General features: G+C 39.7%; 1 protein-coding gene across 3 annotated transcripts in view; it reads right to left on the bottom strand.

Moving 5' to 3' along the window:
- Positions 1-18,531, bottom strand: part of LOC132820523 (UDP-N-acetylglucosamine--peptide N-acetylglucosaminyltransferase 110 kDa subunit) — an 85,128-nt gene that overhangs the window by 27,906 nt on the left and 38,691 nt on the right. For all 3 annotated transcript variants that reach the window (XM_060832751.1, XM_060832750.1, XM_060832752.1), the window contains 5 exons: positions 17,020-17,173; positions 16,703-16,804; positions 11,577-11,756; positions 9,463-9,621; positions 4,412-4,501 (listed from right to left, as the gene is read on the bottom strand). In XM_060832751.1, coding sequence (XP_060688734.1) covers positions 4,412-4,501; positions 9,463-9,621; positions 11,577-11,756; positions 16,703-16,804; positions 17,020-17,173 — 685 coding nt within the window. The remainder of the gene's footprint in view (positions 1-4,411; positions 4,502-9,462; positions 9,622-11,576; positions 11,757-16,702; positions 16,805-17,019; positions 17,174-18,531) is intronic.

Raw genomic sequence — 18,531 nt, 5'->3', positions numbered from 1 at the left:
GGCCTACACACGACTCCAGGCACAGCAATGTGGTTGACTCTTCCTCTGAAGAGTTATCAGTTCAAAAACAATTAGGGATGTGCAATAAATGGTGGCACTGCCACCAATGTCTACATCATGTGAATGAATATAAAACAAAACAGGGAGCCACAAAAGTTGCAAGGACACATTAAGCATCCACAAATGTCATGAAATTATGGAGAAAATACAGCTGCACATGGTCTTCTGTTCCTACGCATAATGCTAGGAGGTAGAGAACAAATACTATTTCAACTCAAAATTTTATCTCTGAAATGACAAAGTTAATATTAAGATTTCATAAGAACATGCACAAATTTGTGTCACCAGCATTGCTCTGAACAAATAAGCCCAACTCCAATAACTGCATACTGGGAGAAACTCAATCTAGTTTTCTGCTTCATGTCTTACATTCTGCAAAATGAATTTAATTCAGCAGTGACTTTCTTCGTGATAATAGCTAAGCCAAAACTTTTCTGTAATTATTTTGTCTCCATTGCATCTAACTAGAGAAGTATTTTCCATGCTCATGCCATTTAACAGCAAGGAGGAAAATGAGACTAAACAAAGTCAATCACCTGACAGAAGCCTTCAATTTGATCTCAAGCAGTTTTAAAAAAGGCCAGAGGACAAAATTGCAACCACTTCAAACTAGAGTAAGCTTACAATACTTGAAATCCAATGCAACATGATCATGGTCTCTATGACCACAGCTAAATAAAGGCAAAATCTAATCCAAAAATGGAGGCCTGTAGCTCTGAATATTTTTACGTTTAGGTCGTACATTCTCTGGACTTCTAGAATGTTAATTATTCTTTTGGATGAAAGGTTTTCTTCCTCAACACCCAAATTATTCAACTGGTCTCTGCATGGCCATTAAGTAACGGGTGACTGATCAGAATTTGATCTTGATAATTAACTGAACAGTAATACTTCAGTATGAACAATGAACAATGAACTGTCAGGAGCCAAGATTTTTTTGTCGTCAAAAGTAACTTGCCATCAGCCCAAGGATACAGACTACAAATAGTTTGTGTGACATAGTACAACTCAAAAAACAATAATTTGGTGTACATAGCAACAAGATTAGCAAGCAGATCAGAAAACATTCCCACATGAAAGTTTACTTTTTTTAAAAAACCTTAAGACAAATAAAATGTGACTGATTGAATTAGGAGACAAAAAAAGTAATAAACTTTAAAGAAAAAAGTACACTTTAAAATTAGAGCAATTTGATAATCCATAAGTATTTCAAATCTGTATTTATTTTGACCTTTCAAAAATAAACATTGGTGTTTCTTTATATTTCAAGTTCAATTTAAAATCACATTTATTTATAATGATTTGGGGGCAGTCAAGATATGCAAATACATCCAAGGAATAATGAAAAACCACAAGTAGAGACAGTAAACATTATGAATTACTAAAACTCAACAAATAAGGATGAGTTCAAATCATGTATATAAAGCACTGTCCAGTTGCAATTCTTCCAGCTGGTTGTACACAGAAGTTTCTTTTAAAGGAGCACAGATGCTCCAGTTGAAAGTAAAGGAGCAAGCAGCTGGGAACTAGCTCATATTACAAGGGATATGCCTCTTTTCAGGAATCAGACTTGAGATATTGAAAACATTGTGTAGGTTTAACACTTCTCAACCTCTACAAGTTTCCTCTTTGGATGTTACAACAGACTGGACAACAAAACTTAAAAAGTACAAATAATCAAATGTGATTGAAACAAAAGTTGCACTTTCAATCATAGAGCAAGACCTTTATATGGTCACATTGGCTTTGATACTTACTTATTAGATGCCATTGACCTAGTAGTGCATAACTGCAGGAATTTAAACCAGGTCAAACCATAATGTATTCTGATGCTCTTATTTGTTCAGATTGGCTGAATTAGAACACTAGTTAATTCAGTCAAGCCAACACTGAAAGGTCATTCAATGCAATGAGTTCACTAACGTTCCAGTAGTTGCTAGACATTTGAAGAGACCATTAACTTGGTCATTGCATTTGATAGCAAACATTTCAAAATGCAGGAGTTCCCATGGATTGGAGGCTGCCAATGTAATCAACAATCAAAGCATAGAGCAAAAACAAGGAATACGACAACAGGAGGAGGTCATTCAGCCCCATGAGCCTGTTCCTCCATTTAACAAGATCATGGCTGATCTTTGGCCTATTCCACCTACCTGTCTTTTGCATATTCCTAAACACATTAGCTTAACAAAAATTTCATCTCGCTCAGATTTAAAACTTTGGGAAAGATATAGAAGAGACCTAAGGGGCAACGTTTTCATCCAGAGGGTGGTATATGCACAGAATGAGCTGCCAGAGGAAGTCGGTGGAGGCTAGTACAATTGCAACATTTAAGGCGGCATCTGGATGGGTTTATGAATCAGAAGGGTTTGGAGGGATATGGGCCAGGTGCTGGCAGGTGGGACTAGATTGGGTTGGGATATCTGGTCAGCATACTCGAGTTGGATCAAAGAGTCCGTTTCCATGCTGTACATCTCTATGACTATGACTGTAACTGCCCTCACAACAACAACCATTTGTGCAAGAGTGTTACAAATCTCTACCACCCTTTGTATGTAGAAGTACTTCCTAGCATCTAGCCTGATAATGAGGAAAAAGATTTACAGAAGAGGTAGAAAACAGTAACAGGATCAACAGAGTCAGTGTGGATTTACAACAAAGAAACCATGCTTGACAAATCCACTGGATTTTTTTTCAACTATGCATCTCGGAGAGTGGAGCTCCAAGAAGTTCATGGAGGTGATTTACAAAAGTGTTTCAATAAAGGGTCCATCTAAGATGTTAGCATATAAAATCGAAGCATTGATTGGGAACAGTGTACTGACATGGACAGAAAACTGGTTGACAGACAGGAAACAGTAGAAAAATAACAAGCCTTTTTCAAGTGGCAGGCAGTGCTTAGAGTTACTGCAGGTATCAGTGTTGGGGCCCCAGCTATTCACTATATATCAATTCAGAAGTCACAAAACACCAGGTTAAAGTTCAATAGGTTTGTGAGAAATCACAAGCTTTTGGACTGTTGCTCCTTCCTCGGGTGAAGTAACTTCAGCTGATGAAGGAGTAACCCTCGGACGACGTGATAACGGGGTTGTGCGACTTCTGCTTCGTCCAACCCAGGCACCTCCACATTATAACTACATGTTAATGATTTACATGAGAACTAAACGTAAAATTTCCAAGTCTGCAGACAAAACAAAGCTAGGTGGAAAGGTAAACTGAGGATGATAGCGATGTTTCAACAGGATTTGGTCAAGTTGAGTTAGCTGATAAATGCATTCCAGGTGAAGTGCAATGCGCCTATATGTGAAGTTATGCACAAGACCTGGTTTTCCTTGTACACCGGTCTTTGAAAATAAGAACACACGTGAAGCAACAACTTTAAAAAAAATGATATTTTGGCTTACACAATGAGAAAATTCAACTTCAGGAGAGATGGCTTGTTGCAACTGTATAGGGGATTGGTGAGACCAGACACAGTATTATATGCAGTTTTCATCTTTCTCTGAAAGGAGGATGTTTTAGCAATGGAGGGAGCAAAACAAAGATTTACCAGATTGAACTCCTGGTATGGTAGGACCAACATTTGAAGAGATTGGATCGATCAGGACTACATTCACTGATGAGTGAGATTTTTTAATGACATACTCTAAGTCCAACAGGACCAGACGCATAAACTCCGGAAGGATACTTCTAATAACCGGGAAGTCCAGGAACAGAAGTCATAGCTTAAGGATAAGGGGTATGTCATTTTGGACTGAGATGGTGAGAAACCTTTTCACGCAAAGTGGAGGGCCTGTGCAGTTCTTGCCACAGAAAAAGAGGTTGAAGCCAAAATATTCAATGTTTTCAAGAAATTAAATAATATAGTTCTTAGGGCTAAAGTGATCAAAGGGTATGGGAGAAAAAGTGGAAAGAGGAGACTGAGTTAGATAATCAATCATGAACATATTGAATAGCAGTGTGGCCTCAAAAGGACCAAAAGCAGCCTACTCCTGTTCCAATGTCCTATGGCAAAGAGCTCTTTCAAACTACTTATGTCAAAGCAGAGATGTGAAATGGTAGGAAACAGGTTGGTGATTGCTGAGTATTTCTTCTGATGCCTATTCAGCCCACATCAATGACACTCGGCAGAGAAGCAAACAGTAACAAAGGACACTTTCAGGAGACAATCACACCTACTAAATCAACCACATCAAATGTGGTCTGAACCCATTCTTTCTTGCGTCAAAAGAACAAACACCGGACTACAACTGCACAAATTAAAATCTATACAAGAAACAGGATTAATCCGGTGTTTAAACTCTTGATGAACGCTTTAAGTAGCTGAACTCTACAATCCACTAGTTCTTACCTGGGACAGGTCCACAAAATGATTTGCTTCAGCAACCACTTTCACACGAAAATTAGTACCATCATCAGAGCTCAATGCATAACAAAAAACCTATTAAGAGAAACAGAAAGTGAGTTGATAGAAACCGAAATTCCACACGAAGTTGAATGTATGTCGTATTTAATACCAATTTGACTCAAAACAAAGTGTCAAAAGATCAAACTAGTTTTGGGCTAGATCTTAACTACGTATTCAGGAAATTAGTTGGTCATATTAGGGTAGAAAGTGGAACAAACAAGAACAGAAAATGCTCGAGAAATTCAGCAGGTCTGGCAGAACTTTAAAGAATGGTTGCTGGACTCCAAACACTAATTCGGTTTCCTCTCCACTGATGCTTGTAGACCTGCTGAGTTTCTCCAGCAATTAGTATTTTGCTTGTTTCAAACCTCCAGAATTTACGATTTTTGTTTTTATTTTAGGTGCAAAAACAGGAATGCCTCCACTTTTCAGCTAAAATTGCACAATATGGGAGGTTCAAGAAAGGATAGGGAGTTTTAAAAATTTGCGAAGCCGAGGAGGGAGAGTGCTCCAAAGAGGTCTGCAGAATGACAGAATTGATTGCACACGGAAACCAGTTCTCCTTTATTTTCTTCCATTGTATCTTGTGATTGACTCAAACTGCAATCCATAACAGGCTACCCAGCTACTGTCCACGATTAATAAACTTGAATGGACTTTGGGTCTTATTCAATGGACCCTAGCGTCTCAGTGCTTGGCATACCCATTATCATTAGTTTCATTGAGTCTTTAAAAGGTCATGTTTCATTTTAGCTGCTAAATGCTTGCAAAAAGATTATGTGGGCTTTCCAATTGAGTCCACAGGAAATACAAAATTGCTGTGCTAATTTGGTAGTTTACCTACATTTGTATAGGCAGAGTTCTAGACTGGAACAATCAGATACAAAGCCATATATTGACATTTGCTGATTACACAAAAAGGTAGGCAGTATTGTAATCAGTGCATATGGAAGAGTAAAATTACAAATAACTTTAGTCCATTCTAAAAGTTAACCAGAAATGTGTCAAATAAGTTTTGATTCCAAATCAGAAGCAAATAGGAGGGAATATTTTCTGGAGTCAAGGGAGGTGAGGGAAAGGGGATTGATCATTAAAATCAGATAACAGTTATTGAAAATGGTTAAAGAGACAGACTGAAATGTTCATTCCTTATCTTGGAGGGATGGTTGTCATGTTACATTTGTAGAAAACCGTGGCTGGACCAAATCTGCAAGACTGAACAGTTCTGGGCACCATACCTTAAGAATGCTGTATGATCTTTGAGAGCACTCAGCTTAACAGAATCACATGTAATAGATATTAGATTATACAGACCAAGGAGAAATTATACAAACGAAGGCTATATCCCCCAGAATTTCACAATTTTAAGGGTGATTTGACAAAACATTGAGATATTACAGGAATGAATAGTTTCCATCTCCCCTTAGAATGGCTAGGAGTCTGATTAAGGACCGCATTATCCGAACATTACAGCTAAATAAAAACTCAGCAAAAACAAGGTAAACTGACCAAGTCCTTCTAAAATTTTCCTTTTTAGTTTTATAGTAGTTAAGATGGCAGTTACGGCAGCCACAGGCTCCTCCTGCAGGATATGGCAACTCAGGGAGACCAGTGGGAAAAGCTTTTGCCCGAAACGTCGATTTTACTGCTCCTTGGATGCTGCCTGAACTGCTGTGCTCTTCCAGCACCACTAATCTAGGAAGTGGGAAAAGTACACCCAGCTGCAGTCCTGGGAAACCATGTTAGGGAGCTAGATGCACTCAGGATCATCGAAGATTCTGAGCACTTCATAGATAAGAGTTTTAATGAGGTGCAGACAGAGAGTAGCTGGGTGACCACCAGGAAAGGCAAAAGAGAGTAGACACAGTATGGGAATCCAATGTGGCCATTCCCCTCAAAAACAAGTACACTGTTTTGGATACTGTTGGTGGGGTGGATGGTGACCATTCAGGGGAAAGCAGCAGTAACCAGGTTGGCAGCACTACAACTGGCTCTGCAGCACAGTGGGAAAACGTAAGGTACACAGGACCTTGGTGATAGGAGACTGGACAGGAGACTTGATAGTTAGGGGGACAGATAGACTGTATGGCCACAGGTGCCAGGGTCCAGAAATTCTCAGAATGGCTGCACAATGTTCAAGGGGGAGGGGGAGCAGCCAGAAGTCATTGTGGACATTGGCACAAATGACAAATAGAAATAGGGATGAAGTCCTGCAGAGTGATTATAAGGAACTAGGAAAGCAGTTAAAACTAGGACCTCATTGGTGATAATCTCCAGATTACATACAGTGCCACGTGAAAGTAAAAGAACGAACAGGAGGATATGGCATATGAATGTGTGACTAAAGAAGTGATGCATTCAGAATTTTAAATAATTGGGATCTTTTCTGGAGCAGAGCTGACCTGTTCAAGAGGGACAGGCCGCACCTGAACTGGAGGGGGTCCAATATCTTGGTGGTCAGATTTGCCTGTGCCGCAACAGAGGGTTTAAACTAGATTGGCAGGGGGATGGGATCCTCAATAACAGGGAGGCGAGGCTCAAAGAAAATATAGAGTAGAGTAATTACAAATTGTAAGTTGAAGAGACAGGTCAGGCTGAAATACAACAGGGAGCAAGGAATGGCTGTTGGATTAAACTGCATTTATATCAATGCATGAGGGCTGACAGAGAAGGGCAATGAGCTCGGAGTGGATAGGTGCACGGAACTTGATTATAGCCATTACAGAAACCTGGCGAAGGGAGAGACAAGACAGGCAGCTCAATGGGACAGGGTACAGGTCTTTAGATAGGACAGAGGTGCTGGAATGAAGGGAGGGGGAGTTGCATTTTTGATTAAGTAGTAGTCAGAGATGAAATAACTCAAGGATCATCCAGTGAGGCTTTGTGGGTAGAGCTAAGAAGGGGTGATGTTATTGGGATTGTACTATAGGCTCCCAAATAATCAACAAGGATTAGAGGAACAAATACGTAGGAAGATTAGACATAATTGCAGGAACAAAAAAAAAGAGCTGTCACAGTAGGAAATTTTAATTTTCCTAATAGGCTGGGACGGCATAACCCCTTATTGCTAATATGGCTTGAGTTTGTTAAGTGCATTCAGACAAATTTCCTGCAGCAGTATATAGAGGGAGCTATTTGGAAAGGGGCAAAACTCGACCTATCCTTGGGAAATAAATCAGGACAGATGACAGGTGGAGCACTTTGGGACCACAGTTCTAATAGGTTTAAAGTAGTTACGAAGAGGGACAAAACTGCTCCAGAGGTTCAAGTTCTGAACTAGGGAAAGCCAAATTTTGATGGAATTACAGGAGCTTGCAGGGATTGGTTTATAGGCAAAAGGGAGATCTGGCAAGTGGGAGGCCTTTAAAAGTGAGACAGCTAAAGTCTGTATGTTCCTGAGGGGGTGAAGGGCAGATTGGCAGAATACGAAACAGTGAATGATGGGATATTGAGACTTTGACAAGAAAATGGCTCAGGTACAGCTGCGATCAAGGGAATTCCTGGATGTATTCAGGGAATAAGGAGATTACTAGAGGAGGAAATCAGGAGGGCAAAAAGAGGCCACAGGGAAAGGCCTGACTGGAAAGGCTGGGGTGAATCCAAAGATGTTCTTTAAGCATACTAATGGAAAACGGGTGAGGGGCAAGGGGAAATAGGACCCCAACTGCCAAAGTAGACATATGTGTAAAACCACAGGAGATGGGAGCAGTTCTCAAATGAATTTTTCTCCTGTGTTTACCATAAAGACTTGGAGAAGTTAGTGCCGATATCTTGGAGACAGTTCTTCTTATCTGAGTAGAGGTGGTGTTGACATATTAGAATGTATGAAGGTGGACAAATCTCCTGGTCCCATCCAAATATATCCAAGAGGCCCTCAAGAGGCAACAGAAGAAATTGCAGGGGTCCTGGCAGACATTTTTGCATCATTGTTAGCTAAGGGTAAAGACTGGAGGACAGCAGTTGGGTTTGGTTAAGAGTAATCAGCATGACTTTGTGAGTGGGAGATCATGATGTTTGATCTCTTTGATGTTCTTTGATGAAGTGACCAGGAAGGCAGGAAAAGGGCAGGACAGAACACAGAACCTACATGGATTCCAAGAGGGTCATTGATAAGGTTCCATATGATAGGTTGCTCTGAAAGAATCCAGGGTAAGCTTGCAACTAGATACAAAAAATTGGCTTGATGGTAGGGTGCAGAGGGTTATAGTGGAAGGATGTTTGTTGGACTGAAGACTCATGAGTAGTGGAGGGCCTCAAGGGCCTGTGCTGGACCAAATGTTGTTTTATCTGTCTCATATGATTTGGATGAGAAAGCATAAGGCATAATTACTAAGTTTGCTGATGACACTAAAACAGGTGGTATTGTGGTGAGGAAGGTTATCAGGAATTGTAGTAGGATCTTGATCACCTGGGGAAATTGACTGCAAAAAGGCAAATATCGAGTTTAATATAGATAAGTGCGAGGTCTTGCATTTTAGAACATCAAGTCAAGGCAATTTAAGGTTAGAGGGGAAAGAATAAGAGGAAACGTGAAGGGCATTTTTTTTTTAAAAAAACAGAATGATACGCATATTGGATAAGCTACCATCAGAAGAGCTTAAAGCAGGTATATTAACATTCAAAAGGCATTTCGATATATGCATGGATAGGATAGGATAGGATTAGAAGGATATGGCCAAATGGAGGAAAATGGGGTTAGCATACAGTCAGACATTTTGGTCAACATGGACTCATTTGGGCTAAAAGGCATATCTCCGTGCTGTCGGACTATCTTGATGAACAGAGACGTTTGCTTCTCTGGATGGAGGCTTAAAGAAACAATACTGTGCACAAGACCCTGCTGCACTTGAAAATTCAATTCCATACAAATTTGAATTATTCAAGACTGCTAAACAGCTTCACATTCAGAAGACAAAAGTCAGTCACAGACCACACAGTACCTACGTGAAGTTCTAATTCCAGAGCTTAAGAAAATCTTCACTACCTGTACATACCTCAAATTTTTCTGAGTTGTGCATCCCAGGGATTGACTGCATCAGATGAGAAGTGGGGTGGTTCCCAAAATCTGAACTCACAAAACCAATTTTCAGACGTCCATTACTAGCTTTCAAGTCTTTTGGATGCTCATATGGCGGTTTGTGAAGCACATTAATCTGCAAATTAAAACCATTGCAGTTATCACTTATCAGAAAGTCAACTTTGATGCAGTGGGTGCAGAGATGGATGGTGGACATAATTAACAACTCAAATGTCACTCGAGGCCTAATTCTAAATGAATTCTTTTCAAAGATTTGTCAATTACTATTAATCTACATAGGCATATGCAAATTAGTAGCAAGAGGCCACTCAATCCCTCAAGGGCACTATTATTCAATAGGATTATGGGTGAACTGATGACTCCAAATACTCATCTATCCCCAATAGATTTTCACTTCCATGCTGACAAACTATATCACTGCCTTAAAAAAAGTATTCAAAGACAGTGCTTTTACTGCCTCTTGCTCAAAAGACTCCCAAACGGAGGAAAAAAGTCTCATGTCTTAAATAACCAACCTTCAAATTCTCTTAATAAAATCCTTTCCAGATGCAGTATTTCAAGACGTAACAAGAATGTCAATATTTCAACCAGGTCACCTCTTATTCATCTAAACTGAAATGATTACATAATGGAGTCCAACCAGGCCATAGGGCGGCTGGCTGATTACAGAGAGGTGACTGATGGTGCTTTAGCCAGAGTCACCACATCTCAAAATGAGAAGCTCAGTGCTTTAGTTGGGAATTGAACTAATGCCGTTGACATCACACTGCAAACCAGGTATCCAGTCAACAGAGCCTAGGCTATTTAACCTTCCATCAGTCCCTGCAGCAGCTTTGCATTCTAACCAAAAAACCCAAATGTTGATACAACAAAATGATGTCATGACAAATAAATCATTTCCAAGTTTTCATCAAGAAATGAGGAGATTTGGAATGAATAGATGACTTCAACGTCACCTACTCAAACTGGACATTAGTTATTCTAGCAAATGTAATGTTGGCATATGTCTTTAAACAGGTTGGAATCCAAGAGTAGGGAAGTTTTGTGCAACAGAACAGCATTTTTTAAAAAACCTGTATCTTGAGTAAGATGTGGAGGTGCTATAATCTAGAATAAGACTTTTGCCATTTTAGTTACTATACTCAGATCATTACTTGTCTTGGAGGCAGTGCAATGAAGGTCATCATACTAAACTCAAAACACATTCTGTCAGGCCTACTGAGTTTTTCCAACACTTTATTTCAGATCTCTCGCATCTATCGTATTTTGCTTTTGTTCTCTAGTCTGATTCTGATTCTGTGATGAGAGTTGTCATAAGATGATTAACTTAAAAATCACAACACCAGGTTATAGTCCAACAGGTTTATTTGGAAGTACAAGCTTTTGCAGCGCTGCTCCTTTGTCAGGTAGCTGGCTATCAGATGAAGGAGCAGTCCTCTGAAAGCTAGCACTTCCAAAAAAAAGCCTGGACTATAACGTGGGAGTTGTGTTTAAGTCTGCCCACCCCAGTCCAACACCACCACTTCCTCATCATAGCTACCATTGGTCCTGAGGCAACTCACTGAAGAGATTATCTAGTATGGTGACGGAACGTTTGAAAGCGAACCTTCCAGCTCAGCAAGCAAACCTACACCCATATATTCTAACACTCCAATAACAGAAGTTAAGATAACGGACCTGCAGTGACAATTTTTTTCTCTTTTTAAAATAATTTTCCCATTCTGTGACTTCCCCAAATATCAAGGATTCCTGAAAGATTTTTACTGGTGTATTTAAGATTAAGCACAAATATTTTATTGTATCAGTCGAATTTTGAAAAAAAAATCTACCATTTAATTTAGTGAACACAACTGCTTTAAGGATAGTTTATTTTTAAAATTATGCAGTAAAAAGTGTATTAAGTAGGAGTTACTTCATCAATCCTAGTTCTTGGTACACCTGTCCTTCTCGTGGGAGGTCAGAGATGGAGTAAATTGTGTTGTTGGACTAGTATGAACAAACTCGTATAACCTTCGAGATAGAAAATAAATTGTAACATACATTATTACGCTACATATAGTTTTATTCTACCTTGTCAAGACACAGATTTCCATGACGCTCTGCAATGGCTTTGCGAAAGGTATGGGATAGTGGATACAGCATACTGTGATGCGGATGGACAGATGGCAGCCGATTTTTCTCCAGTTGGTCAGCTACTATACTGACTAATTTTTTCATTCGCTCATCATAATCTGTCCAGTCACATACAATCTAGAGGCAAAAAAGGCTGAATTTAAACCAATTTGACGACATACAGGTGTACTTTTAAGTTGCACTACACTCTGGTCATTACCACTTAGTGATTCTGAAAAGGAGTCCATACAAGGAAGACCATCCTCAGTACTCACGCAATAAAGCAATTTCAGGTAATTTAGCAGCTACTACTATGTTCCCTTGCCTTATTTCTTGGGAATCAAGTTCTATTGTGCACAAAATTAAAACTGCAAAACCATTTTATATATATGCCAAGATAATAATGAAATCTACTTGACATGTCAAAGTTCTTAACTGTCAAATCAAAGAAAAATGAAACTAAGTTTTTTTTCAACTCTGCATCAAAATCAGCTAAGATTCATTGTCAATACCCTCACTCTCTGTCTCTCCTTTAAAAGGACAAAAGGAGATGATCCTATAGTTGTTTTTGTGCAACTAGTTAGGACATAACAATCAGCTGGGTTGCATCAGTCATGTGATGGATTTAGTGAACTGCAGTGCAATGCATTTGCAGTCCTTCAGGTCTTGCTATCATTACTAATAGATGTCTTTGGTCAAAGATTCTACTCATCTTGTTTCTGTGGTCTAGATGAGAATGTGTGTGGAGTATGAGCGTGCAGGGAGGGAGAGAAGTTTTGGGTTTTGTGGAGCAGGGGTTCGGCTGAGCATGACTGAGCAGATGAAGACTTGCAATTGATGGTGGGGTGCTGGGGGTAGGGGGTCGTGGGTCGGCAGGATGGAGGAGCATTCATTGTGTAGAGCCATTTAACAAGAAGAAAAGCATTCAGTATGTAATGTCGGTTAACAAGGTGAAAAGCCTTCATTATGTGAAGCCAGTTATTCATTGCGTAACAGCTGATGGCTTGGTCTTTGCTGTTGGCGCTCACTGATTGCAATGGTCACCCAATCTGTGTGTTGTCTCGTCTGGACGCTCTTCCTGTACGTGACTGTATGATTCCTTGGGAAGCTGCTATTCCAGAAAAAGACCAAGAGCTTGTGTCTTTGTGCAGGTGGGTGGTCATTCTCTCTCCATCCAGGGCCCGGGGTGAAGATGAAGGAGGAGAAGTTTTACTGTGCTACTGAGTATTTTGCTTTGACTGGGGGTGGGGGGAAATGGTGGAAAGGAGAGCAGGACAACATGGATTGCTGTTATGATTTCTTCTTTGTTCAAGTCTCTGAATAGTGTGTCAGGGAACACCATCATTGCTTCAATTACTTTTGCCAACTGTGAATGATTGCTTGTATTTTGCCAGATGATGGCAAGTGCAAAATAATGCTTTACTGCAGGCCTTGGTTATTTCTGCTGGTTTAAAAATGGAATTATTGTTTAGCTTTCCAAGCAACCTTCAGCTTGTTCAGATTCTTTGTCCCATGTTGTCAAAGGGAAAACTATCTTGGATTCACTATGCATCATGGTGTGTTCTTGTTCCAAATTCTCCATTTTTACTTATCAACCTACTTTTATGACAAGGAAAATACTTTCCTTTGAAAATAAAATTTATTTTTCCATTCCACATGGAAGTTGTGCAATTTTGCTTTCTTTTTAAGATAGCCCAGACTCATCATTATTGCTTCACTCTGTTGTTCATGACATCACTCTTCTGCTGGTCATGCTGCAGGTTCATCTCTGGATCTGTGCTGGGGCACCCAGAACATTTCTTGCTGTTTGCAAGAGCAGAAGCACAGAACATTATTGCTATTTAGATGCAGTTGGTTTCTAAGGCCCCGATCAACTTACGTTGCTTATATGTGGACACAAGAGGACATCGTATTCCCTATAACTTTTCTTGGTCCTGCACAAATCTATTAGATAGCTAACAGATTAGAAAAAAGCTGCATATTTATGAAGAAAGAGCAGAACTGCTCTTGCAGAGACCACATTGGTGGAATTTTGGCCCATCATGTCTATATTGCTAATACTAACAAATACTGGCCTTACATGTCAGATCTTAATATATCTCCTATTCCTTTCTCATGTTGCCACCACAAAATTTGCTTTACCCTGCCATGATTGTTTTTCAGTTTTCATCTCAAGAACTATGCAACAAACTAGCAAAATCGGTGAAGGGCATGCACTTCGCTCTAGCCTTATGCCTTCCGAAAATACAAGCACTACAGTCGGATAATGATCAGCCTGTGCAGTGTGGAAAGTGAGTCGGTGGTGGGATCACCTGCCTAACAAGTCTGCGCTTGACCAATTAATTAAAATTATGTTGAAGATCATGGACTTAAGACGCATTATAAGTTGGCCTTGGAATGGAGAATATTTGTACATAGGGTGCGGATTTAAATACATCTGTTCTAACCAAAAGCTAGATGATAAGTTCCTTTCTGGATCCACAGTGTGCTTGACAAAAGTAGAATGCATGGAGTTGGTGTAACACAAAGATTAACCCCATCAAAACAGTTTTTTTTTTAAAAAAGTGTATTGCGATTCTGAGTTGAGAGTGTGGTGCACTTGCTCCTGTATTGTTTGTTTTGATTTCTCAGCAGCAGTTCTGCATGCGGAAAGAAAATAATCCAGCGGCTGTTTTGTAGTTATATTTCCCAAGTTCATTTTGCAGAAAATGACACCAAAATTGGAAGTGTAGTGGACAGCGAAGGAGGTTACCTCAGATTACAACAGGATCTGGACCAGAAGGGCCAATGGGCTGAGAAGTGGCAGATGGAGTTTAATTCAGGTAAATGTAAGGTACTGCGCTTTGGGAAAGCAATCCTTAGCAGGACTTATACACTTAAATGGTAAGGTCCTCAGGAGTGTTGCTGAACAAAGAAACCTTGGAGTGCAGTTTCATAGCTCCTTGAAAGTGGAGTCACAGGTAGATAGAATAGTGAAGGCAGCATTTGGTATGCTTTCCTTTCTTGGTCAGAGTATTGAGTACAGGAATTGGGAGGTCATGTTGCGGCTGTACAGGACATTGGTGAGGCCACTGTTGGAATATTGTGCATTTCTGGTCTCCTTCCTATCGGAAAGATGTTGTGAAACATGAAAAAGTTCAGAAAACACTTACAAGGATGTTGCCAGGGTTGGAGGATTTGAGTTATAAAAAGGAGAGGCTGAACAGGCTGGGATGAATTTCCCTGGGAGCGTCGGAGGCTGAGGGGCAATCTTATAGGGGTTTACAAAATTATGAGCGGCACAGATAGGATAAATAGACAAAAAGTATTCTCCCTGGGGCGGGGGAAGTCCAGAACTAGAGGGTATACGTTTAGGGTGAGAGGGGAAAAGATATAAAAGAGACCTAAGGAGAAACTTTTTCATGCAGAGGGTGACAGGTATATGGAATGAGCTGCCAGAGGAAGTGAAGGCTGATACAACTGCAACAGTTGAAAGGCATTTGGATGGGTAGATGAATAGAAAGGGTTTGGAGGAGTATGGGCTGGGTGCTGGCAGGTGGGAGTAGATCGGGTTGGGATATCTGGTCGGCATGGACTGGTTGGACCAAAGGGTCTGTTTCCGTGCTGTACATCTCTAGGATTCACGTTAAGATTTCCCTTCACAATCTACCATTTTGATGTAATGTGAACAGGCAAAACCCAACAACTTGTGCAATAATGCCTCTTCCACAATTGCTAGCCCCTTCTTCAGTGAAAACATCTTAAATAATTTTGCTGACTTATTTCGTCAACGTTTTTCAACAACAGGGATTTTAGATGACTCAAGTCTTCTACTAATACTTAAAATGTTGTTAACCTAACACAGCCACAAAAATGTTGAGTGGATTTTGGAAAATGACAAGCAAATCAAATCGCCATTGTTTTGAGGCTGAGCAGAGAAAAATGCTGAGTCAGACTCAGCAATGATTACATCTTAAAAGCATAGAGAAGCAATGAATAAAATGGCAAGTTAAGTAATGGCATGCATTTAAAGGGATCCTACAGTACATGAGAATATATGCAGTTTTCAACCATCTCAAATCCTGATCAAAAGATAAATTAGGTAGATAATATCCAAACAATGGTAAGATCAGTGTGGAGGACAACACAGAGTTTGGTTCATCTATTTCAAAAGCCAGCACGGACAGGATGATTCCACTTGCCCAAGTACTGCCCAAAACCTTGGCAATTCTGGATGGTGACTATGTTACAATTTAAATTATCCCACTGTACAGAAAAAGTAGCGTCTTATGCAACTTGCCACCATGAAAACTTGTTTATTTTTTCAAATGATAATGACGGTAACTTAAACAAATACAACACAAAAAAGGTCAAATAGGATATGCTAGATAATGTCGATAAAGGCAGGTGGAAGGTGGCTGCTAAAACAGATTAACTTGGCCAATGTACCAAGCAAAATTCCAAAATCAAAACTCATACCGAACAGTGCAAACACAGCAGCCAGGTGCTAATGACATTAGCACAATGTAAAAAGGTAGACCCAAAGTCAGAGTGAGCAAATGCACAGTCTGCAAGAGACTCTGGAATTATTCTAAGCTTAAAAGGGATGAATAGGATTAGAAAGAGCGTATTTAGTTTAATGTTATCGTAACTTGTTTCCTAATAAAGTTTGGAATGTTTTGCATTGGTGCTGCTGTCTTCGCAGGGATTTGACCAATTCTGTTCTGTGGGACACCTGGTCAAACACATTTGTAACATTCTGGTCAGAGTTGTCTCACTGGTTTTAAAAGGAGGACCTAGACAGAGCTCAAATGGAAAGTAATGTTAATAATGTGTTAACCCAAATAATCTATGCTGTAAATGCTATTATTCTCTACAGTGAGAGACAGATAAGCATTTCATTCAGCTTTTAAAAAAGATATTATGATCAGAAGCATACATTTGCCTGTGGAAATAATGTAACTGAAAGGCATGTTGTTCACTGTTAAGATATCTGCACCAATCATTTATAAATTCTAAATATTCTTAAAATCATTGCTGGAGTGAAAGACCAATGTGTGCTCCACTCGAATAAGTGCACCCAATTCACGAGGTTATCTTGTTACCTGCAAACAGTGTGCTAGATTACAGTATGCATCTGGGAAGTCAGGCTTTAGCTTTAGGGCAGTTCTGTAGGAAGCAATGGCTTCTGGAATATTTCCCGAATCCTACAGAGAGAGAAAAGAGAGAAATATGTTCTGTTTTATTGGCAGGAGAACATTACAATTTTAATCTTAAAATAATCACATCAGCTGTAAAGTACTGTCTACATATACTTTTCATGAACTGTGCACTCAAAATCCACATGATTTGCTTTGGATACAAATTACTTCCTAATGTGAAGATTAGCTCACTGAAATCACCAAACATTGTTAAGTCTTACCTTATGAATTGAAGCTAGGTTGCTGTGAGCATCAGCAAAAGCAGGATTGATCTGAATTGCTCTTGTATAGCACTGCAAGGCACCCTGCACATCTTGCATTTCTTTCAACGTGTTTCCCATATTTGAGTAGGCATCAGCGAAGGTTGGACTGATTCTGTCAAAATAAAAGTTAAACCTGCAAATCAATAAGATGTTATCATTCTACAAGTCAGCCTAAAGCAACTGTGGAAAAGGAGACTTGGAAATCCAAAGAAAGAAACACAAAGAAAACATACCTATAATTTGTGGGAAATATCCCCCACACTTTCAAAATAAGCTTTAAAGGAGTCAAATATTTGACTGTCTAGGAAACCTGCATTTGATATTACAAAAGAAAAAGATGGCAGCCTAGTGGTATTACTCACAAGACCATTAATCCTGGGTAGTGCCAGAAGTCTGGGTTTGAATCATGCCAGGGCAGATGGTGGAATTTAAATTCAATAAAAATTTAGGGTTAAGACTGTAATAAAGAACCATGAAACTGTTGGGAAGGAAACTTCCATCCTTACCTTGTCAACATTTTATGCCAGACCCACAGCAATATAGATGACTTTTAACTTCCCTCTGGGCAATCAATGCTGGCTGAGCCAGCTACACCCACATCCCGCGCATTAACAAAGACCACCACCTTGGTCACATTAGTGAATATACCAGCACATCGACAGTGTGAGCATTCACGCTGCTGGAAGTTGAGACACGAAACTTTTTTAAAAAAGCTTCTTCAACCAATTTCATTTCCACAGTTAATAACTGGCCCGAAGATATTACCCAAATCATACTCTAGTCAGAAATCAAAATTCAGAGGATAAATGAATTTCATTCACCAAATTTATATTCCACGTTACTGGCATCCACCTGAGCAAAATTCTAAGCATAGGGAACATGTTATTGTTTTTAGGCCCCTACTCGAAAATCCAGTCTGACAGTCTGGTCACAACTTTGATACATTTGCTTCTGAAATGAACTTTCAGCCCGATACCGATGCTATTCAAAGACCCCTATTTCCATTTCCATCTTAAGTGACCTCTCTCTCAGCTCATTTGCTGATGAACTCAACATTCAACCCTTTTTCACTCTATACTTCCTAACCTTAAGGTCACTCAAACTACTGCTGCCCACGTATAACTTACAGCAAATTCCATTTTATTTTTGAGTTTTCTGCCTATAACAACTCACTATAAAAATGTTTTAGAACTGACAACCGGAAGCGGCAGAGACAAACCACTATAAATGCTGGAGAAAACATCACAGAAGCGCTTCACAGGAGGGTCCCAAGCACTGAGGATGTCACCTAGACGAAACGTTTGCAACACAAACTCCCAGCTCGGCCAGCAGAACCACAACATTGTTTTAACGTGAAAATTCTCAACTTTTCCCTCAAATCCCTGATGGCCTTGTCCCTTTTTCATTCTAGTCTTTTCCTGCTCCACTAAACTTTTTTTATTTTATTGTCTAGAGCATTCCCAATATGGC

Source organism: Hemiscyllium ocellatum, chromosome 11, assembly GCF_020745735.1.
Source record: "Hemiscyllium ocellatum isolate sHemOce1 chromosome 11, sHemOce1.pat.X.cur, whole genome shotgun sequence".
NCBI lineage: Eukaryota > Metazoa > Chordata > Chondrichthyes > Orectolobiformes > Hemiscylliidae > Hemiscyllium > Hemiscyllium ocellatum.
This window is presented reverse-complemented; position numbering and strand designations above follow the sequence as displayed.